The sequence below is a fragment of the Leptonychotes weddellii genome, chromosome 2 (genome assembly GCF_054177405.1).
Source record: "Leptonychotes weddellii isolate Sample4059 chromosome 2, ASM5417740v2, whole genome shotgun sequence".
In the NCBI taxonomy this organism is placed as follows: Eukaryota; Metazoa; Chordata; class Mammalia; order Carnivora; family Phocidae; genus Leptonychotes; species Leptonychotes weddellii.
In genome coordinates, this window is record NC_138370.1 from 13,316,876 (window position 1) to 13,340,923 (window position 24,048).

Sequence of the window (24,048 nt, forward strand, 5' to 3'; positions counted from 1 at the left end):
GACTACGCAGCATGAAGATCCAATCAGATATTTAGGCTAAACATTTCATGAGAAGTGTTTCCGAAATGCACTTAGGCTTTCACTGAATAGTAACTGGGAACTTGAAGGTTCTGTGATAAAGATTATGTTTTAAAGCTATTTTGTAAATGTCTTACAGTTAAGATTTTAACTTTTTCTACTTTTATTCTTTAATTTTGTGAAGAATACACGTTAATAAACTGTTCAGTGATTTAAGACAGGCTCTAGAAACAGCCAATAAGTGCCTGTCACCTTGAAATCAATTGATTAGAGGGCAAATAAGGTGGTCTTAGACTCTTTGGACACTACGTAGGGCTAAGCTATATTTCTTTCATACATAGCTATTTCATGTAACAATTTTGGAGGCACACATGTATTTCCATGCATATTTCTCATTTCCTTTTAAAGATCAATTGAGGAGACTTGTTATTAAAATATGAGAAAGGCCAGTCATGCAATTTCAAGAACAGCTAGGAAGATTTCATATTCTCTATGAATCTGGATAAGAGGCTAGTTACAGCTCACGCACCAGTGACTAAAGTCATTTTTCTACATGCATTTTAAGTGCAGCGTGAGAAATGCATTTTACAAGAAAATGGAATATACTGAGATTTTTTTAAAGCACAGTCATTTAAGACTAAGCCAAAAGAAATGTTAGTATTTGTAAACTTCTATCATGCTTGCAGGTTAGTGTTGCTATAAACTCCAGACAGAGAACAATTTATATGAGGTGTTTATCTCAAAGCCCATTTTCTCTTAGGGCTTAAGTGTGACTCTTGCATTTACTCTCTAGGGCTACTAATGCTAACCTTAGCCCCATATAGGCAGCAAAAACCAAAAGGATATTGGACATTGATTTTGTTGACTTCATCAGTGTTGTAGCCTGCTTAGTCTGGACAACCCATGTCACAAAATGGATTTTTAAATTTTTTTTTGTCCTGTGTTATCCATTGCAACCACCTGCATGACCTAAATGAGGCAAGTACATATGGATGTGCTCCTTCACTTCCTGGCTGTTGAGAGCCTATTTAAAACCCAATCTCTAAATTGGTTAATCACATACAAAATGCCCAGTGGCTTATTTACCATTTTTGTAAGCTCAACACTGTACTAGCTCCTGAAGTCGACCTCAGTTGGTAAAAAATAAAAGTAAATTTTCAGTTATAGCGCAGTTTACTCAGGATTATATTGATTTAACTGAAGTGCAATGAAGCATATTAAATTGTAATTTTGGGATTTGAAACACTGAGTTAAATCTTGGGAGAGTTGGGCTTAAAATAGTGAACCTTGTCAGCAAGCATTTATAGCTACTCTGACCCTACTGTGTGCCAGGCATAGAGCTAGGCATAGAGTAGATAGATAAACTATGAGCAGTCAGAACTTACAGATAGACCTTATCTTGTAGTTGTAATTAGTAATCTTGTATATAGCATGTTTGTGTATATAATTTTATTTAAGCAAGGATTGTGTCTTCTATTGCCTTGCTTCTTTATCATTCTATTTAGGGGCCCATAGTTATTGAAGAGATAGGAAGTAAACCCTAAGCAAACACGAATGACCTTTTATAAATTTCTGGGGCAGTTTTACAAGATCTCTTGAACTGATGATTTAAATAAATAGTTTTCATGGACTTCGGTCACTGTGGGTATTATCATGGGTCACCATGACCTATTCCTGTGACTGAAAATGTAGGTACTAATGAGATTTCTTTGACTTTGACTTAATGATGTGGCAAGACCACTTGTAAGCTTGGTGATACACTCAACTACTTCTTGTCTCTATAGATCATCAGACAGAGAACTAATTTCCCTGGCCTGTATACAGGCTTTTGGGGATGAACTTCTTTTTTTTTTTTTTTATTTTTATTTATTTTTAAAGATTTTATTTATTTATTTGAGAGAGAGAATGAGATAGAGAGAGAGCATGAGGGGGGGAGGGTCAGAAGGAGAAGCAGACTCCCTGCTGAGCAGGGAGCCCGATGGCGGGACTCGATCCCGGGACTCCAGGATCATGACCTGAGCCGAAGGCAGTCGCTTAACCAACTGAGCCACCCAGGCACCCTGGGATGAACTTCTTGATGTGACCTGTCCAAAAACCACTCACAAGATTCTATTTTATCATTTGGATCTATAAAATAAAATTTTTAAATTTACATATTTGCATATGAAAATACTGACTTTCTAATATGATTCAATTATGAAATAATTAAAAGAACCATAACTATCAGTAAGGCCCTAGGGAGATTAACATATTAGCAATCTAGCATCTCCCACTTACTTCTGATTAAAAAATTGTTCACTGATGTGTAGTTGTAGCTTGGTGGATAGCCACCTCAAATTCCACCATGACAAAAGAATCATTTGGTAAGAACAAGGAATTCAGAAGCTAGAGCAAATAGTGAGAGGACACAGGAAGAAAGGAAAGGTAGTAGAGACATTTTTACAATTCTTTAAGATTAAATGCTGGTGCCTGTCTTTCATCCCTGTTCCTCCTCTCTCCTCTCCCAAATTCAGCTATATTGAAAGGCACCTTACAATGACAAAAGTATGAGGGGCTTGTCACTATTACCATTTTTGAATTAAAATGCAAATATAAAAAAAGGCCATTAGCTACCTAAATCTCTCTGACTTTCCCTGAATTTTTATAAAATTAAATGTGTTACTGGTCTTTAGCAAAGGCAAGATCTGTGTCACCCTAATGCCCTCCTGAAGTCCTATAGTTCAGATTAGTGAACTTATAGTTAAACCAACGTCAAAAGAATGCAAGTGTATTAATTTTACGATGCTTCTTTAGAAAGTTGTATATATATTTATTCAATAGTAACATAGCATTTTTACTCTTAATCTAGTGTTATGATATCAGGGTGGGGCTGGGAAGCTATTGAATGTGGAGAAATCGGGAGACGATTCAGAGGAAAATGGGAACCAGAGAATGAAAAAGGAAGTAAAAAAGGCTTGTGCAGAATTGCATGTGTGAGACAGGGGTGATAGTTTTGTTTCTTCTTGCCATCAGAAAATATTATCAGGTACTCTTACGATTTTGTTCCTTTATTTAATGAACATTTATGGAGCATTTAGTCTGTCCCAGCCTTGTTTCTAGGTGCTGGGAAGATGGAAGGTGCTCCATTCTAGTGGGGGAAGATGTACTTGGTAGTCACTGCCTTTTTAGCATCGTCTCCTGATTTTCCACTCTATTGCTTCTGTCTGAGTCTGATATCACAAAATTGTCCAGCTTATTTTGAGATAATCCTCTGGCCCTGACTCCAGTTTATGGAAAGGTCTGCATAAGGAGATCATATATCAATTGATGACTGACCACCCAGAGCACATATCATAAACTCAGATACCCCCAAGGGCTAGCAGGGTTACACATGTATGAAAGTGGCCCAGGTATCAGGAATGATGGGCATTTTGACAGGATGGAGAGAAGATGTTCCATCTTAAGGCATTTACTAAGTTCATTTTTTTTTAAGCAGCAGGAGGATTATGTAAAACACTGTCAATTAATCAGATGGGCCACTAGTTTGGGACACTGGATATAGATCATTAGTCAATAATCCTAACCACCAACTTCCTTCCTCGGGGCTGACTAACGTGGCTGAGGTCAGAGGAATGGGTTTGCGGTTTCCTAAAGTCACTCTTTCCCAAAGTGCTAACACAGGGCATTAATTTCCCCCCGCTTAGGTTGAAGTACAATTTCTAGAGAAGATATTCATTTGAAAAGGATCATCTGAAGATGATCTATTTCTCTGATTGACAGCCATGAAGAGCTTGCTCATTCTTATTGCTGTGTGCACACAGTTATCCATGAAGGGTAACTGACATATCTCCCTCTCTCCCAACTCTTTCCTTATACTTATATTCCCCCGTGTGGAAAAGTTCCTTTCCAAGTGGCCTCTCTTTCTTTGTAAGGATCCATAAGAATGCAGTTATTTTTATGTAAGAGCTAGAACGAGTGGGATTACCCAGCGGGCTGAAGGTGCAGTGAGAAGCAGGTGTTGAGGTGGCCTCTTCAGAGAATGTCCAGCATAGAAAGCTGCACCAGCACTCCCACTGGGCCCCACCTGCTTCCTGACTCCTGACTTGGGGCTGGTTTCCAGGTTTGTTTCTGCTGGCTGGGCCTTCCTGACCTGGGAATGGGGTACACCTGCCTGCCTCAAAGGTCACTGTGTTCTGGATGGGCTCCTCAGAACAGCAGGGTATTAGTTATAAATATACGTGGTGATTGCCTAACTTTTCACAGCTCTAGAATCTTGTCAGTATTTATTCTCAGAAATGGAGGTTAGCGGCCTCCTCTGCTCTGTGAAGTGAGTTTGTTTCTTTTGCTTTTGAAATAAGCTTCAGGATGAACAGAGTCACTCCAAACACCTATGTGTTACTCTTCTTAGTGATTAGTAAGGATTTATTAAAGAAACATGCACTCCAGACATCAAAATCTCAGAGCTTATGACCTGCTTCGGCCTGGGATTATGAAAGGTTTGGGCCGAATATTGTGCTTGTGTTCAAAGTAGTTCACATCCTGTAAAAACAAAGGGTTAAAAAGTTCCTCAGTGGAAGATAGTTTTTTTTTTTTTTTAAGATAAAAGTAAATGAATGGTAATTGTACAGAGAGGATTATTTACCACCGAATAGTGACATGACTAAGAAGGGTGACAATGGAACCAGAGTGATTTCTTCGTTTTAAGCATCTGTTCACTAGAAATGTTCAGGAACTGGCAGATTGGACTCCAGAACATCAGAACCATGTTCTAGATGCTTGTCTTTAAGCTAAAAATCTGATCGTGCCTTCAGGAAAGTAAAAATAAAACAGCAAGAGCTGAACTTTTGAAAGGAAAAGAAACCGTACTATCACTGTTAAGAGCATGGTGGCCGGAAACCCAGTCAGATACTTACTTTTGAGGCGAACTAGGAATGAGACCTCGCAGCTGTCCGTGAAGTGCATCTTGTATATTGCTAGTTGAATAGAGCCCAATTGGTGAGTTATAGGAAGCACTCACTACCTGTCTTTTGTCATCAATGTTTGCTGCTGCAACAAAAGGCTGGGCCCTTCTGTTGTGCGCGGTACCAATAGGTTTGAACTCCTGTACAATGGCAGACAAAATACACAGAGCCACAGAATGCACAAGAAAGCCGTTAATGAGCAAACCAACAGCATCGCTATTGTTAATCAAGGCTTCTTTACCCCACTGCAAGATTCATGGCAAGGTTAAAGGAGGAGGTGAATATAAAACTTTCTACGTTTTCTGTGAACTTTCCATGTGCTGTACTCAGCCACAAAATGGTGCAAAGGAATTGATCTTATTTAAATATTATAAAATAATTCGAACATTATACCTTTTGTCTGGCCCTACTGACTTTTTACGTCTATAGCTTTTAAGAAATTCTCATATGACTCCTTTGAAGACAGAAATTCCGTGTCAGAAATGAGATTTGGGGCTTAGAATAATTATTATACTTCACATTTCCTCAAGTAGAACTTACGTTTGCTTTCTCTTCTATTAATAGAGAGCTTTTATCTTAATAAAAGTTACTCCATTTTAGGAAATGGAGGAGGGAAACAATCAGAAAGAGAGGGAGCATTTGTGAATGACTATACTGAATCACTTTAACTAATCCAAGTAAAATTTTCTTTTTTCTTAATACCTACCACAAAGAACAAAATTATTTTTTTCAAAATTTAAATTTCAATTAGCCAACATATAGTACATCATTAGTAAAAAACAAAATTCTTAATTTGCATTCAGGTCTAACCTTAAATTTAGAACAAATAGTAAGAATTAAAAGATAATTTTTCCCTATGAGAGCAGGTTTTCCAATTTTTATATAGATTTATAATTTTGTAAAGTCATTAAGTATGTTTTTCTTCTAAGCAACAGAAGAAAACCAAAAGGGAAGGCTAAAATACACACAAGCTGATTCTCTTCCCAAGTCTTTTCATTTGGCAGGATCAGTAAGATAAATCTTTCCAATATTTTCACTCACACACTCACATCGACTTCATTTACTTTTGTGAATGTGTCACCAGTTTTTCACACAGATTTCAACTAGTACAAACATTTATGATTCTTTGAAATGTTACTGAAAAGAGGCTGTTTTTATTAAAAAAATAAAAAGGTCTTGTGATATTCTTACTCATGTCATTTTTTTTGCTCCTTGTCATTACAAATGAATAAATTGTGGGATGGTGCTTTTTTGTTAGGAAAAGAGACTGTCTTTCTTTCTTAGGGGGTGGAATCAGAGTTTTGCACAGAGATTCTTGTGCTTGAGAACACCAACAGCTTCCTGGAGGGACCCATGCCACAGAATGCTTCGTTTGGGTTCTGAGCAGGCAGTCGTCACAGATAGTCCCTGTTCCTCCATCCAGGTCCGTTGGCAGTTAAAAAGGAAGTGAGGTGCAGCTTCAAATACTAGCGGAGTCTTTGACCCCAGCTGCCCCAAATCTCACGGAACGTGAAAATCAGTGAGGTGGTAGAGAGCAGCTTTTCTCTCATCAACCTCAGACAGCATAGTGTAACAGCCTCTCGAACTTGAAAAGGTCTGAGTTGAATACAATTAGCCTGTGATCCTAGAGTATTGTTGGCTTGACTAATATCTTACTGATTCATTATTTTTACCTCCAGAAGAGTGGCTCACTGCCTACGAGTTGGTTGGGTGACAAGATAGCTGCCGTTATTAGGTGGCAGAATGACCGAAACAACCAAATTTGGCTTTAGGAAAACGCTGAGTCCCACAACCCGTGAAAATGTGTGTAGTCAGACATTGATGTAGTGGTACCATCTGATTGTTTTGGCTGATTTAATAATGAATTTTGATTGGGTTTTTATGATTAACCATTCTGATTAGCCATTATTATGGTATGAAAAATTGAAATGGAAATAATTGTAAGTAATGACAGTGGCCATGATTCAAGCCTTTGTGACTCTTTTTGGTATGAAAGAAGACAGAAGGCTAATTGTCTCATTTAGTTTTGGTGTATTTTAAATTTCTTAGGCTAATTAAATGAGTGAATCAGGCAGAACTGAAGGACTCAAGCTTTGTGGAATTAAAAAAATGTTTTTCTTTTAATTTAAGTATACCTTAAAGATCTTGGTAAATAGAATTAAAATTATAAAAATTAGTTAATGTCATATGATGGTTTTACGGGGAAAATGTCTCTGCCCTTATTACTTCTTAGTCTTAAAATGATAAATAAACATGGATGGTGACTGTCCTATAAATGAGGCAACTTCTCTGGAAATATTTATGCACTAGTAATCTCTAGTAGTGCTTCTAAAAAACAGCATATGAGTTAATGAGCTCCAAGCTTTTTCTTTGCTGTTTTCATTTTGGGTTATATATTGCAGAAGTTGAAAATGGTAATTTGTTAAAAAAAACCTTCTTTTTTCTGCACATAATCATAAAAGGATCATAAAAGGAAGTGTTTCTAAGATAGCCTTCAAACATTTGTATTTAGGCTTTGCAAAGCATTAGTTTATGGGCTGCTAGAGTCATTCCAAAAAAAAGCACAATAAAGTGTATACATCAAAGGTAAACATTTAAGTATGGCATGGAGAGGCAACATTCTATCCAAATCTGACATCATTGTTGATGGTCAAACTGAATCAAGAGACAAAACCGATGAGAAGTTTGCTATTCCACTTTAATTCCTTTTTACTTTTTCAGGAAAATCATTAGTATCAGAAAATACCAGTAAAAAAAAAAATGATATACCAGTCAATGTAGTCCAGCTCTTGTGTTTATTTTTCCCAGACAATAGCATCCAAATGATTCTCATCTCTTAGGAATTCAATAAGTAATCGCTACACCTAATTAATGCATTTTCAATAGTATTTTTTAAATGTTAGGAGCTTATATTAAGGAATAATATTTTGAATTCATATAATCCTTGAGCTGCCAGAGTCAAAGCTAGGTAACTGGATAGAGATTTGCTGATATCGGGGAGAATGCAGGTCTTGACAACCATCTCCCAAGCCCTTAGAATAACCTCAGCAATGACAGCATTCAAAGACACATCCACCTTTCAACTTCTTACTGGAAGAAGTTGTCCAGAGATAGAGATTCAGTCCAAGAACTGAGGTAATTACCAGCTCCAACAGAAACAACATGTTCGATAATGTGCGTATATGTATGTATGTATTTATTTATTTATAAAAAACAGTGGTGGGGAAATAAGGTAAACAAACTATATCAAGTGATCATATACTTGGCCAACCCACACTGAGTAACTGACAGTATCTTATCATGTTTGGAATTTATGAACAATCACCATCCTTACCTCTTGCTCACCCCTCAAATGAAAAATAAAGTCGCCCTTATAATTTTTCCCCCAACAATCTGTTTCAAGTGTTTCCCATATATAATAGGGGGAGAGTTTGGGGAAATGGAGTTTAAGAAACCTTGTTTTCTGTAATCCACCTTCCAGTTATCAACAAATTGTAGGATAAAGGTATATTTTGAAAATATAAACAACTTTAACCCATACCTCACTTGATTTTGTGTGTTGTTCCTATACATCTTTATTATTAAGTCTTCTATGGCAAGGATGCAGTCCTTTTATGGAAATAGACACAGCTATCTTCTCTTTTAGGAAAGAGTGATTTTGTTTCTGAAAAGCATCTTTCCTGTATGGGATAGCTACATTATAATTTTGAGTTAACTACCATTAAACAAAGAGGAGAGTAATGTTTTATTTGAGAATGCCAGCTTTGGAGAAGGACACAGAGCTCTAAAAACACCTTTAGTCTAGAGCAATAACGCTTTGTATAGGAAAATGCATATGTCTCCTCATAGGCCATATTCAGGATTGTATAGAAGGCATTTATTCAATGGCTGGGAATAACTTTTTATATATAAATATGTAACTTTTTATAAATAAATAAGTAACACTTATTCAATGGCTAGGAATAACTTCTAAGGTTCTATTTAAGCCTAAGATTCAAGTCTACACTGATAAAAACAAAATGTAAGTATTTAATAAAAACATGGACAAATGAAAAAAAAAAACTGGGTATTGAAATTTCATGTCAATTATTACTATAACTGTCTAAGAAAAAGTCCCCAAAGCCTAACCCTATGCATAGGGAAAAAACTGGAAAGAAATACACTAACATTTTTGTTTTGTGGCTGGGTTTAAATGGTAGGATATAATGAGTTTTTTCCCCAGTGGATATATATTACTTTTAAAACGTAAGAGTATTATAGTCCAATAGCAAAGATCACAAAACTTGCAGTTAAAGTTTCACTTGGGTTGAGAAGCAAGAACTCAAATATTGTATTGCTCAATGGCCTTTTCTCTTCATCTACGGTAGCATCTGAAAGCATGATATATTAATGGCATGTGTTTCTCAGATGGACACATCTTTGTTGCCCAGAAAGTTGCTTCATTTGCAGAGTTCCCATTTTCGGGGTGGGGGTGGGGGAAGACCTCTCTTTGCAAGACCTCTTTTTGCATGGCTTGTGTGAACAAAAAGATAAAATAAGAAGACAAACATAACCTCAGTTTAGCTTTTCTCCACTCTCATGCTACAGGTTAAATTCACTGCTTGTATTTTTTTTTTTTTAATCACTGCATTTTGTTAAGTTTATGCTTTGGCGCTTCGGATAGCAAGGGTCATGCTGGAGTTTAGCTATGTTTGTAGGGAATGTCCGTTCTGAAGTGCCAAGTTATGTGAACTGATCATGCAGAAATCTGGCCTGAGGATCCGAAGGACAGGAATCCTTTGGCCCATTAGGGGAAGAATTGAAATGGTTCTTATCTCTGAGACCTTCAAACACGCGCCTCTTGGAGGAGGTGCCAGTAAGAATTAGTCATGACTCAAACTAAAGGAATGTTCAAAGGCTCCATCTGACTGGCTTTTGCAGCCTTTAACCCAATCTTCACCTTTTTTTTTTTTTCAAACCTATCTCATTCTCTATCTTTTCCCCATTTGTACTATCATACATGTCCATATTGCCTAACCCCAAAATGTAGGACATGTGGGCTAATACATGATTGACGAGAGGCCAGAGCACTTAAAATTGGGCTGTTTTTAAAAATCCAGTTCTTGGGATAATCATGGTCATACGTTAGTACTTGTAGATTGATAAAAGGGGCTTCTTCGAGAACGAAACTCAAACAGTTGGCGCTTAGACTCCAGTTCTGGAGAGATGTTAGCAAAACACAAGCTCCCATCTTGGTCTAAGCTCAGCCCGTGCTTAATACATACTTGCTGAGTCACCCACATGCCAGACACTGCAACATGGTCAGGGATCACTGGGGATCTGGTACTTTGGTCAGATCTGTCTCATTGACCTCATATCTTAGCATCTCATATTGGTGAAACTGGATTTTAAAAATTAGGAGAAATTTTGAATGAATGAATGAATGAATAATTTGCAAAGGGTGCAGTACAATTTTGGATGTGTACCATATACGGCAAGGAAATTCAGAATTTTATCCATTTTGTCCTGGTGAGAATAAGAGATTGGGTGGTCAATTAATGTATATGTATGAGCCTTAAACTTTCACTTCTTCCTGTTGTTTTTTAAAACACCACATGATCTCTTTTTCTCATGTGTTGCCTCTTAAGTGATGAGTCAATGAAGGTGGGAGGAAGCTGGTGGGCTTGGGCATTACTGCAAAGGACAATCTGCAAGTGATAGCTCTGCCTGGAGAGCTTTGCTTTTTCTCCTTCCAGTTTTTTCTTCTATCAAAGATAATGTTGATTGGAGGTGTTATTATTCACCAATCCACCTCGATGCCAGGGGGTAAGCCACCACCAGCATTCAGACCCCTTTCACCACATTTATTATCTGGCTTGTCTATTTCATCTTTCACTCACTCTTCCTGAAGAGCTGAGCTCTGACCTGACCTAAATCCCATTCACCCTGCACTCTTACCATGCAGCAGCAGGGGCTGGTGGCAGCCAAGCACCATTCTGAGAACTGGGTCCCAAGGCTGGTCCTGGGCAGTGCTAGAAAATGCAGTTTATCGGTAGAACCTCCAGTTCCTTTCACGCATCAGCTATTTATTGAGCGCTTGCTATGCGCCATTCTGGGAGACTCCCAAGTAAAGAGAACAGACACAGCAGCTCCCACCTTCACGGATATTCTGTACCCTGCTCACTCGCTTTGAGGCCTGTTTTCTCCTCCTTTGCTCTTAGTGATTTTTAGGCGCAGGCTCCTCCTTTCCTCCAGTCAAAAGTCTAGGGCAAGGATCTAATAAACTCATGCCCTCTAAAGGTTAAGCCACTCAGGATGTTTCTTCTCCTGGGGGGATGTTATCTGAACTGAAAGTAAAGTTTTAATCCAAAGCAATTTGTAAGGACCCCTGTAGTAGTAATGTGGAAAGCGTTCCTGGTGTCCAGGAAGTCCTGTCACATGGGCAACCTCCCATTTCACTGTCAGGAAAGGCCAGCCTGGTGGGAGGGGGTAGGTACCATACAGTATTACCAAGAGCTCCCACAAAATTGAGTACCTCTAGGAGCAATTCGATGTGCCAGGTTCTTTTTCTACAGTATTGTATTTACATCTTTGAGAAGCCCTATGAGATACAGGTACGTGATACTCTCAGTGTATTTTATCAAGGAGAAAGTGGAGGTAAATTTATGGAGAAAGTGGAAAACTGGAAGCACAAATTCAGGAGTTGGTGATCCTGGATAAGGGAAATGCTGCTGAAGCATAAGTTACAAATACGTTCTCAATGCATTTTCAATAGATATATAGGAAAACTACAGTTTGGGAATATTTAGTCCACTTAGCATGAAAACTTGTTTAAAAAGGGATACCCAATTTATATATCTGTCTCTCTAAACTTGGGAAACTTCTGGCTAAGGAGAGGTTCTAAAATCCTTGTCTTAATTACATTTTCCCACACAGCAAAACTGAGGGTTGGTTTCATTTCAGGGTTTTTTTTTTTTTTTTTTTTTTGGAGCTTTTGAAAGTAGACATCATCAGATAAGCATCAGATTATTAGATTAATTTAGCTCATTAGAACTGCCTCAAGGGAAAAAGCCTCTATCTTTTGTAATTCTACTGCATGGGTAGAATATCACCATGATTACATAATGCAAAACCCTTTTTGCAGAGTAAACTTAATTATAGAACGCCAGAACTGAGAATTAAAAAGGGATGTAAAATATGATCTGGATGAAGACCTCAAAGAATTAAAGTTCACAATAATTATTAGATTAGAGACACCTGTTTTAAATGGTAGACACTAATTTCGTTTTACTTTGTTTTAACATGTTAAACTTCCTGGATTATGTCATGGTCATTTGGCAGAAGTCCATCACAAAGAATGAAAAAATAAGTAGACTGTACGTAGATAGAGCCAAATTTTTGTCCTGAGAACATATTTGCCTTTTAACAAGGCACTTGCCTGGGGATACTTCTTTTTTCTCTTGATATAAAAAGACATGGATAATATAAATTAATCTCACAGGGTAAAGACAGACAACTACTCCATCAGGTGGCTTATTCTGATTTTTTATATTTGTCATTTCTTCCTCTTGGAAGCATCCGCATCATTTAAAAGAAAAGATAATGTGAATATCATTTATTCTAAAATTCATACCTGTGGTTCTGCTTCTAAGTTGATTTTGAAAGGGTGAGCCTTCCCATCTTCAGATACCTGTGGAGACCATAAGCGAGTTTCTGCCCTGTGAATAAAAGAAATTTTGTAAACTCTAAATTCTAATGGTACTTCTGGTTTTAGCATAATTTAATCTACCATAATGTGTATGAAAATACTGTCGAACCTTGATAATTTAAGCAAAAACAATACTCCGTGCTCATTATTCTGTATTCTCCCATCTAATTTGTTTTTTGGGTACTTTTGGGGAAACTCGAATGGATAAAAATAGCACGGAGGACAACTATAGACTGAAGTTTGTGTCCCCCCCGTCCACCAAGTTCCTATGTTGCAACCTTACCCGCCAATATGATGGTTTTTGGAGGTGAGGTCTTTGGGAAGTAATTAGGATTAGCTTAGGTCATGAGGTTAGAGCTGTCATGATAGGATTAGTGTCTTTATTTAAAGAGGAAGAGACATGCGATCTCAGTCTGTGTGTCCACGCACCAAGAAAGGCCATGTGAGGAAATAATCAGGAACCTGACCATGCTGCATCCTGATCTCAGACTTCCGGCCTCCGGAACTGTGAGAAATAAACTTTCGTTTAAGCCACCCAGTCTATGTATTTTTGTTATAGGAGCCCCAACTGACTAAGGCAAAGACATTGTACAGTTTCTGGAGAGAGTAGGTCTGCAGTACCTGCAGGAAACAGTACAGGAAAGGAAGATTCTGGAGACTGCAGGAAGATTGTGGATACTGACCACAGGGCAAACTCCCTAGGTTTCCTCTACTTTCCTCCCATCCTACCCAGGCCACCACAGGAGACTGAGTGGTGTGCCAGGGGGATTTGCTGTTGGCATCAAGGAAATGAGCTTTATCTAATCTCATGTCCTTCTCATGTATCTGTTTGGGACCATGTGCTCCTAAGGGACTGTGTGCTTGGCAGGAACATTAGTTATGCATAAATAGGGAAAGAGTCAGTTTCACCCCTGAGATGGCAGATTGGCTGATTGATTGGGCCTTCTGAACCACAGCAGGGAAAGTTGGGAATATACTAGCAACAGGATAAACACACACTAACAGCCACTATAACAAAACATTATTTTCACAATTCAGCTTCAGACCAGGCCTATGATGGCAAAAGATCAGGTTCAATTTCCTTTTTTTCTTCTTTTTTTTTTTTGGTTAGAAATGTCTCATTTCTAACATTCTCACTGCATGTGCATGCTTACACCTTGTCAGATTCTTCTGGGCTGAATTCTGTACAAAACAGCCAAAGGCATACAGGCTCTTAGCAACCAGTTTTCAATATGCTCACATTTTGGCAAGTCAAGAGATTCTTTTAGGAGAATCTTTAAATTCCATTCCATTCTCTACCACATTTAGAACAGCAGTACCAGCAGCACCTTTAGTGGTTCTATTTTCATAGTCAATTAAGAGGAAAAAGAATTCTTTTAGCCTCTTTCCTTATTCTGACATTCCAGAGAATTCTTTTCAGAAATAGTTTGTTAACAACTACTAGATTGACTGACATCAGTGAAGAACAGACCAAAGTGGCTGATACACACTAAAAAAAAAAAGTCTGTCAAAATTCTAGGTCTTGTGAAACTCTTTCTTATTGGGAGGATGAAATCATTGACAGTTCTGGGTCGGCTTCTCCTGCAAAACAGATCACATTTTAACACCATTAATTAAAGAGCACCTGTCAATTTTGAGACACAGCTGGTGTGTTGCTGCTTTAATCCTGTCCTGTGCATCAGCATGAGTCATGGACTCTGTACCAAAGCCATCAATAGCCAGGATGACATCTCCAGGACATAGGTTAGCAGCTGCCGCCTTGCTTCCTGGAGTAATCTGGAAGAAATCATGGCATTATTTAAAAAACCAACATTCTGCAATATCTTGAGTTTTGTGCCTGACATTTATAATTCAGCTTGGTAATATTTTAAATGTTTCGCTGGGCAGGGAATTTTATTTTGTTATTATTATTATTTAAAGATTTTATTGATTTATTTGACAGAGAGAGACACAGCGAGAGAGGGAACACAAGCAGGGGGAGTGGGGGAGGGAGAAGCAGGCTTCCGCTGAGCAGGGAGCCCAGTGCAGGGAGCCTGATGCAGGGAGCCTGATGCAGGACCCTGGGATCATGACCCGAGCCAAAGGCAGACGCTGAACCGCTGAACGCTTAACGACTGAGCCACCCAGGTGCCCCAAGGGCAGGGAATTTAAAATCTAACTTAAAATAATTCTTAAATGATCAATTCTGTTAGCTCTATTTTTCCACCATGCTAAATAATTTTGTCTCTCACTAACCACATTTCATCTATCATGACATCTCTTATTCTCTTCTAAAACATCTTCCTTAACGCTCTATTTTCTTTGTTTTAAACAAAGTAACTAATTCTTTAGGGTTTTTTTTTTTTTTTTCATCCGTAACTCCCTATTTGGGAGTACAACCTCACCACATTTAGGGAGCTTTTATATTTGAATTGAAACTACTGTAGCATCGCTGTAAGTAACGATCTTTAAAATTCACATGAAGGGGCATCTAGTATGTAGAAAACTGGAAAGAGAATCACTCCTGCAGTAATAAGAAGAAGCCATATAATACAAAATTATAACTTCTCATGAACTATTCAGAGAGCTAAAGCTGCAGGGCAACCAACTAAGCCTGGAATCTAAGGAAAGACAGGTGCCTCCAAGGAAAGTCAAGATGTAAGCAAGTTGTACCACTTGCATCAGAGCACAGAGGAAGATGGGGGCAGCATTTGGGTCATAGAGTTCAGCTAAAATGATGAACAAATCACTAAAGTTAACATTTAGAGTCTAGAACCCCTGGAGACTGCAGATACAAGAGAAGTTTGTATTTATACACAGTGTCTTCTCCATGAATGAAAAACAGATTGAACAAATAAAAGGCAACTAACAAGATGCTAGGTTTTAATTAAAACTTATCAGAAATTACATTAAATGTAAATGGTCTAACACATCATAATCTGTGTTTTAACAGAGATTGTCAAAGTAGGTAAAAAAAGATCCAATTTTACGCTGTCTACAAGAAACCCACATGGATTTCTCTTCTTTTCTTTTCTTTTTGGCAGGGTGTGTGTGGAGGTGGATGAAAGGAATACTTAAGGATATGGGAAACATGGTTATTAAATGTTTAAAATATAGCAAATTTGAAATTATTAATTACTATGTTGGGTATTCAGTTTTTGATTGCTATACATACTCCTAATTTTTTTGGGTAAATCCCAATTATTTACAACTGCCTAATAGTCCTTACCTGGTCTTACCCTACCTACTTCTCTACTATTCTTGCTCCCCTCCACCCACTGTGCTATATTCCAATTTCCTTTCAGTTCCTCAAATACACCAAGCATGTACCCTTGTCAGGGTTTTACATGCACTGTTATTTTTGCCTGAAATATTTCCCCCACTCTTCACCCAGTTGCTCCTCTTCATCCTTTAGGTATAGGCTTAAATGTCACATTCTCAAAGAGACTTCCCCAAACATCTGAAGTAACTTCTCCAGACCTTCCCCTCATCATTCTCCACCATTACATTTTGTTCATTTCCTTCCTGAAGACAAGTTGTACTTTAATGTTTGTTTATTTACTTGTCTTTGCAACTAGACTGGAAGTTCTTGAGGATATGTATAGTATTATGTATATTTCTAATGTGTCACAGTTTGTATTCCAGTATTTGGAATAAATGGATAATTGAAAATGAATGAAAGGGTTATTTAAAGCAGAGCTCATGAAACAAAAAGAGCTACTTCCTACATACCCAAAGATTATAGCTATTAATGTCAACCTATCATTGTTGCATTTGCAAGTTCCTACTGTTTAGAGCAGAAGAATGCATGGGACTTGACTTAAACCTCAAACTGCTCCAGGAATAAACTAGATAGTTCCTAATGTTTTACTTGAGGATCATTCATTCATTTTTTTCTCTATTTGCTTAATTAATCTAGCTATTGATTCTATTTAACTTTGTGGCTCTGAGGGATAGCCAAGATTCATCTAAATGAATAAAATTGCAAAGGTAATAAATTCTCACATGTCTGAGATCTTCAGTCTAATCACCAAAATGTATATTGTACTCACTTGATTTCTGTGATCATCTCACTGTAGTGATTATGATTATTTTCTAATAGGAACAGTTGATAGAAGCTTGGTGAAGACAATGGGGATTATTGGGCACCTGGGTGGCTCAGTTGGTTAAGCAACTGCCTTCGGCTCGGGTCATGATCCTGGAGTCCCGGGATCAAGTCCCACATCAGTCTCCCTGCTCAGCGGAGAGTCTGCTTCTCCCTCTGACCCTCCCTCCCTCTCATACTCTCTCTCTCTCTTTTTCTCTCTCTCTCAAATAAATAAATAAAATCTTAAAAAAAAAGACAATGGGGATTATTATATCCCAGCCTTTGGGAGGCATTTCATAGCTGTTTTCCATTTGGAAATTCTCCCAAGCCCAGAACTGTTAGAATAAAAGTTTCCATCCCCAGTGTGACTTGCAGGGATAGACATAATCTTAAACTTTTAATCTCCTCTAGCTACAGTTTGTCAAAATCAGTACTATCTATTTTTGAACTTCGGAGACCAGAAGTCTTTTCTTTGAGTTAAAAAATGAGAAAGAATGGCTCAATATGTTTGCTTTTAAAACCTCACCTAGGTTTTCTAATATACTTAAATAGATTTGTTATATAATGCTCAATCTTGATTTAGAAAAACCTAACATCATTTTTTAGCTCTGGTTGGGATAAGGGGAAGGTAGGGTTGTGTGTGTGTGTCTGTCTATATCAATTTTAAACTGAGACATCTGGTGTGTGTTGAACTTTGATACTGAACTTCAATACTGAGTTTCATTAAGAGAATTAATACATAAGTATTAACACTGTCTTATATTTACTGCAAATATCATATTTGCAAAGCTCTTCCTAATAATTTTGACCATTGCAACAACTTTAAGGCAAGCTGGATGATGAAGACTGTTTTTTCAGAAGAGGGTAAATGTCCAAGTAACCTGTGGCTTCCTACTAAGATGGGAACAGCTGTTTGGCTATGTCAGCAATGGTTTCAGAAGTCAAATAAGAAAGATAGTTGGGGAGGTCTTGGTGGCTAAGTCGGTTAAGTGTCTGCCTTGGGCTAGGGTGTGGTCCTGGGGTCCTAGGATCGAGCCCCAAGTCGGGCTCCCTGCTTGGCGGGGAGTCTGCTTCTCCCTCTGCCCCTCCTTGTGCTCTCTTTCTCTGTCTCAAATAAATAAATAAAATCTTAAGTAAAAAAAGAAAGGTGGTTGATGGTGATGCCAGAACTCACTTCTGATTTTGCATTCAACCTAGTGATTAATGTCCTTGGATCTCTAAGGAGGGAGTTGATAAGAAAAAAAAAAAAGGATGGAGAGAGAAGAGAACATATGGTCCCCGCACTTCTTCTAGTTCTTAAGTTCAGCTAGGCTAGTAATGAGAAAATGACCACTAAATTGGTCTGGTTTTAGTAAGTTAAACTATCTGTTTAGACATAAAGATATATTTCTCAGCATTACATTATATTATTACTTTATTATGTTATCACTTTATGTTATTGCTCATAGTTTATTATTAACATTTTCCCCCAAATCAGGAGAAGAGAGAGCTACAATGAGGCAAAGAGTTTCTCAATAGAGTATTTATTATTAGGCTCATTGGAGTCTCAAATATCAAAAGCATTAGAGAAAACATTGAAAATAGTACTGCCATATCATTTAGACATGTTTTCAACTTCTCTAATTAGAAAAATCACCTGGGGGCCCTTGCTGGACATAAAGACTCCCATTCTACTCCAGATGCCTGGAATCACAAATCATAACTCTAGGAGAGGACCTAGGGAATTTGTGTTTTAACAAGCACCTTGGATGATCTCTATTATTCACATCAACCTATTATTTGGGTCTGTTTGGAAGACAATAATTTAAATCACAGATAAAGCATCTATAATATTCTACTTACTGGGGGAGACATGAGGGAAGCACAAGATATGGCTGGCCCTGGTGAGACTTTTTTTTTAAAGATTGATTGATTTGGGGGGGGAGGGCAAAAGGGAGAGGGAGAGACAGAATCTCAAGCAGACTCCCTGCTGAGTGAGGAGCCCGATGTGGGGCTCCATCTCATGACCCTGAGATCATGACCTGAGCTGAACTCAAGAGTCGGATGCTTGACTGACTGAGCCACCCAGGCCCCCCTGGTGAGACTTTTATGTTAAGAATAAAAATGAAATAGTTATGGACAAGTATACACTGAAGGGCTATGCTGTGGGGCATGGATCGAAATAGTGAGAAAGCCCATTGTTCAGTTGTTCTCTGTTGCCTACAAATAAACTCAATGCTCCACCTGGCATCTAAAGCCCTCTAGTGCCTGGCTGTCATCTGCATTTCTACGGCCATACCTCCTGTCGGTTACCTCAGATCCTCTGCAAATAGCACCCAGGCATTGATAGTTTCCTATGTTATCTGGGTGATTCTAATGTGCAGCCAGGGTTGAGAACCATTTGTGGTATTGTTATTATTATTGGCATTGTATTCCTGAGAATTATTATCTCACAGAATTCTCAAGACACTCTTTTAAGATGAGAAAATGGATGCTCTCAGAGTCTAAGAAACTTGCTTGGGGTCACACATCCAGTAAAAATCTGCATTTCCTCATAGGGCTAACTCTGTAGCTCAAGCTCTTCCACTATCCTACAATGCCACTCCTGCAGGTAATCTCTGCCCTGACTCCTCCTATCTCTTTGGCCATACTTTTCTCATGGAGTCCTGGACAGGTTATGTCATGGTAGTTTATGTACATGTATGTCCCTTCTCTTCTCATATTTGAGTGTCTCAGGGAGTAGAAACCTATTAAGTTATAATTGTATCCCCCACAGTGCCTTCCACATTCAGGGTGTTCTGCATTTAATAGATATTTGTGGGATATAGGACTGTTATGAACATATGAACCAGCATTTCCATGCAGACATCTTTGGTAGAATAAAATTAAATAGGTTTTCCCATCAACCTTCCTACTGCACTTGAATCCTGGTGAAGGATTGCTTTCAACTGTAAACACTTCTTTCTAAAAGCTCGAATTTCAAATACAGTTTATATTAAAGTCATATACTTTTCTATGTTCAAGCCTGCAAAACTTAAGAATACAGTAACATTTTCTATATTGGTACCCATATAGTGTTCTCAGTTATAGTGACCTTGGCCCTGAGTGTGCTCTGAATAGGAAAGAAGGAGGAAGAGGGGGAGAAGAGGCATTGAGCGGGAGAGGACATGTCAGCATCAGATGTATATAATAATCTTACATCATATACACAAAAGAAACTTGTACTTTATTCCAAATTGGACCATTTGTGAAAACAAACCATCTGTAACTTGGCTCTGATGGTAGATCCACCTTCTGGGTGGTCCAAACTCTTAAAAAAGAAAGAGACTCCTTAGAATCTTCTTGGCAGAAAAAGAAAAGCTGCTCACTTAGAGATGTGAACCTCAGATTTATTCTGTGAAATGTGGAGGTCAGTTATATATGGTGTTTGCAGTAACAACCCTTCCACATCCACAACTCAAATTTATATTGCACAAAGTATCACACACCTATTGCCTAGAAACTGTTTTCCTACAAAATGTGTGTATCACACCCCATTGCTGAATTTTTTTGAGAATGTCTGGTGTTTGGTTTACCTTACTTCTGGTGTCTTTTATGATACAGATTCACCCGGCTGATTAATTGGATCGTAAATTATTTCTACGGTGGGGACACTTTGTCCTAATTTTGTGAATTGTAATTTCAATTGCTGGAGAAAGTTACATTTGTAAACCCCTCCCCCAACTCTGGTGGAGTAGAGGTCCACTGTCTAGGAGCATTTGCATTTGCAAAGTGTGAGGCAGGGAGGGAAGGTGATAGTTTGCAAGAAGACAAAAATTGATTTGACTTAAGGAATGTATCTCGGGAATTTTTGTGGTATTAAGTTCAGGCATTAGTTTCTCAATTCTTTGCATACTTAAGATCTTATCTAAAACAGATCAATGAACAATAAAGCAATTCTCTTTTTTTATTGTGGAATATCTTTGAGGATATAATCTGCACCTATTATGATAATAATAGTTATATAAAAAGTGAAAATTTAATCAATTATTCATATTGTGTCTATATTTCTGTAACATAGATGATGCTCAGCACTGAGTAGCCCCTAAATTTAAAATTCCTGCCTTAAGGGAGCATGGAATTTGTGGGATACAGATGTACTCAAATAACATCTGTGATACAAGACATGATGTAAGGAGAGGCTGCAGGGCAAAAGCTATGGTAATCAAACGGATGAAATGCTTACTATGAGAAGAAGCCTAGGGGCGTGGTATTTGATTGAGTTTCCTAGCGGAGGACAGTGGGTTGGGTGGGGAGGAGAAATCTGGAGAAAAATGATAGCGGGTGTAGACAGGTAGAGAAATCATAAGTTGTCTGGGGTGGTGACACAACCACTTATCTACAAAGTGAGAGGAAGAAAGGGAGAGAAAAGGAAGAGAGAGGGAGGAAATGAAGTTGGAAACATGAATTGGGAAGAGGGTGAAGGCTGTGAATGTGCTCAGAGACCGCACATTTTATTCTCTCTAAACTGGTGTTGGCATTGAAGGATTTTTAAGAATGGGGAGGATAGAAGCCACCTAGCATTTCCCAAAGATGGCTGGTAAGAAATATGCAGAGTGAATCGGGGAGGGGAGACAAGGAGCTAGGTGTGAAGTTATAGAAGCTTGAATAGGGACAGTGGTAGGAAAAAAAGGAAGTGGTAGATCCTAAAGATAGAGAATCAATAGGACCAGATGATGATGAAGTGGTTGGCACAAAACACCTATTTGGAAAGATCTGTACAATAAACAGGTTTTTTTTGTTTTGTTTTGTTTTTGTTTTTTTTGTTTTACACATGTAGACTTCAGAATGCAGGTTTTGGAGGAAGGTAGAACGAGTGTCAAGTTCTGTCCCACCTTTTGTGACCATCAGCAAGTTAGTGAAATTCTTGAAGCCTCATTCTCTCATCTGCAAAAAGAGATATTACTACTGCTACTCTTTTAGAATTATTGTGAGGTTTAAGTGAGTTAGTGCATATAAAGGGCTAAGAGACATTCATGGCAAGCAAAGGAGTACAATAATATACATGCAATCTTACTCACTACCTTTTAATATAATACAACAATTATAAAAGTAATAGAATTTTACTATTTAATTACAACACTGATAATTAGTTTTGTAAAAGATCTTTTAGTCTTTTTACAAGTGATTTTTTACTGTTCTTATAATTTCAGTGGAAACATTCTCAGTTTGGTGTACACTAAGACAAAAAGTTCAAGGGAATAGGCTTTCATATATTCAGTATGAACCTGTTATGTGCGTGGTTTGGAGGACACTTGGAATACAAAATAGTTGAATTTTACCTGCTATTCTTGAGTTAAATTAATTGAAGAGAAAAGGCATAGTCAAATGAAATCATCACTTATTTTCATGCATTATTATTGAACTATGTCAAAATGAGGGATATAAATTAGTAATGAATTAGAAATTCAAATAAGAACTGGCTTCCCAAATAATAATTGTCGTATCAAATACATTTGCCAATAGTTCCTGTAGTCCAACTGCAATATGTAAGTACTGCTTTAAAATAAACATTGTTTATAATGTCAACACCTCAACATTTCAAACATAAGATTAATCATATTGACATGTTACATAGTAATAGCAAGATATTTCTTTTATAAATCACTTAAAAGGTTTTGGTGACAAAATTATTTTTTTAGGATTTACTATAAATATGATTTATCCTTTGTTAGGATTCAAAAGCTTATTTTCCTTTAGTCTAAACAAAAGAAAACTATACTTCAGAAACTTTAAAAATATTTCTTAGTAGAGATAATGGAAACTGGGTTGGTAAATCCATAAAAGGCATTCATTGCTTGGCCTAGATCACTGAACCATTTTCTCCTTAATTTACTTAGGAACATTTTGGGGGTATGTTAGGTTTTCATGTCTCATACAAAAACACACGTCAGATGTGTTTATATGTTTTTGAAAAATGTAAAACAAAGCATGAAATGTTCCATGGTATGTGCATGTACAGTACATGTTTTGAGATATTTTAAAAAGACATTGGTTCCCAAATCTCATAGATATATAAGTAGAACAGAATTTAAAAGGTATTGCCTTGTTCAAAAATCTATATGAGTAAATCAAATTATAAAGCATACATTTATAAAATACAATATAAGCAGTGAGAAAAAAAGAAAACATAAGGAAAGTATAATATTCTGAAAGTTTATGCTTTTAGATTATGTTTAATATGCCTTTTATTGATAACTGAAATAACAATAATTTTCTATTAAGACAAACACTTGTGTTAGAAAAAAAATCAACTAGACCAACTAGAAATTTACTGACAGGACAGAAATCCCCAAATTTCCTTTTTCTTCTATCCTTTTTTTCTAATTAGACAATACTCTAGGGAATATTAAGTAAGGAAAACTTGGCTCTTATAGTAAAGTACTGTTTTTCAGAGTTATTAGGCTGACTGGTGACTTTCCATCAGGTAAACTAAACTATGACGCGTTTTCTTTGTAGTTTGAGTTATAGGTGATGATTCCTAAGCCAAATTCCCAGCTTTGGAAAATATTTTTTTCAAAATGCCTGGAAACCTAGGAAAACACATTAGTAATATTTTCCCCGTCTGGGCTGATATGAGCGGTTCCAACTTGGCCGACCCAGGTTGTGCCCTGGGATCAGCACTGTGCTGAAATTTTCATCCATAGGAGAAAAGCGCTCAGGTGCGCGTCTAGCTCTGAGGAACAACCACCAATGTCAGTCATTCCTCCCTTCTTCCTGGGACCTCATTTCTTTTGTTCCTGAAAGGAAACGGGGGGCGGGTGGAAGGCAGAAGGCCCCCCAGCCCTCGCAGCCTAGCCCCCTCTGAGCCCGGAGGAATCACGCTGTCAGTTCAACTCTCCTAGAAAGTTGCTGGGGACAGAGAGGATGCAGACAGAGACCATTGGAGCTGACTTCATAAATTCTCTAAGTTGCTCCGCATCCTCCCAGCTTCAGTTTGCCAAGTTGCTGCCGCCCCTCCAACTGTGAGCCCGAAGCGGAGAACCCACCCAGCGCATCCGGGGCTCACTGGCCACTCTCCAATCCGGGGAGACCCGCCGCACGCCAGCCCCTCACCTGCAGCGAAAGAACGGAAAACACCTACCCTGGTGATGACCAAAGGTTGGTTGAAGTCTATGCCCCCCGACAGTCTGAAGCCCCAGGGCGCAGGGCCCGGGAGGACCACGTTCTGGGGCATGGTGCTCTTGGCGCGGCCTCGAGCCGGAGCGCCTTGGCTCCCAGGGACTGGGGCGCAGTGAGGGGCGGCCCTGCCCACGGCAAGTGTCCCCGAACCGGACAGCCACTCCACTCCCCAGAAAGTGCCCTGGCCCAGATTTCGG

General features: G+C 38.2%; 1 protein-coding gene across 1 annotated transcript; it reads right to left on the reverse strand.

Annotated features, from left to right (window-relative positions):
• Positions 1-4,610: 4,610 nt before the first annotated feature.
• On the reverse strand, positions 4,611-24,048 carry PDLIM3 (PDZ and LIM domain 3). The gene is made up of 5 exons (XM_081807626.1): positions 23,814-24,048; positions 14,270-14,421; positions 12,571-12,655; positions 4,911-5,098; positions 4,611-4,802 (listed from the first exon to the last, which is right to left on the reverse strand). Exons 1-5 carry the CDS (start codon positions 23,904-23,906, stop codon positions 4,766-4,768), a joined length of 555 nt encoding a protein of 184 aa, XP_081663752.1. The 5' UTR covers positions 23,907-24,048; the 3' UTR covers positions 4,611-4,765.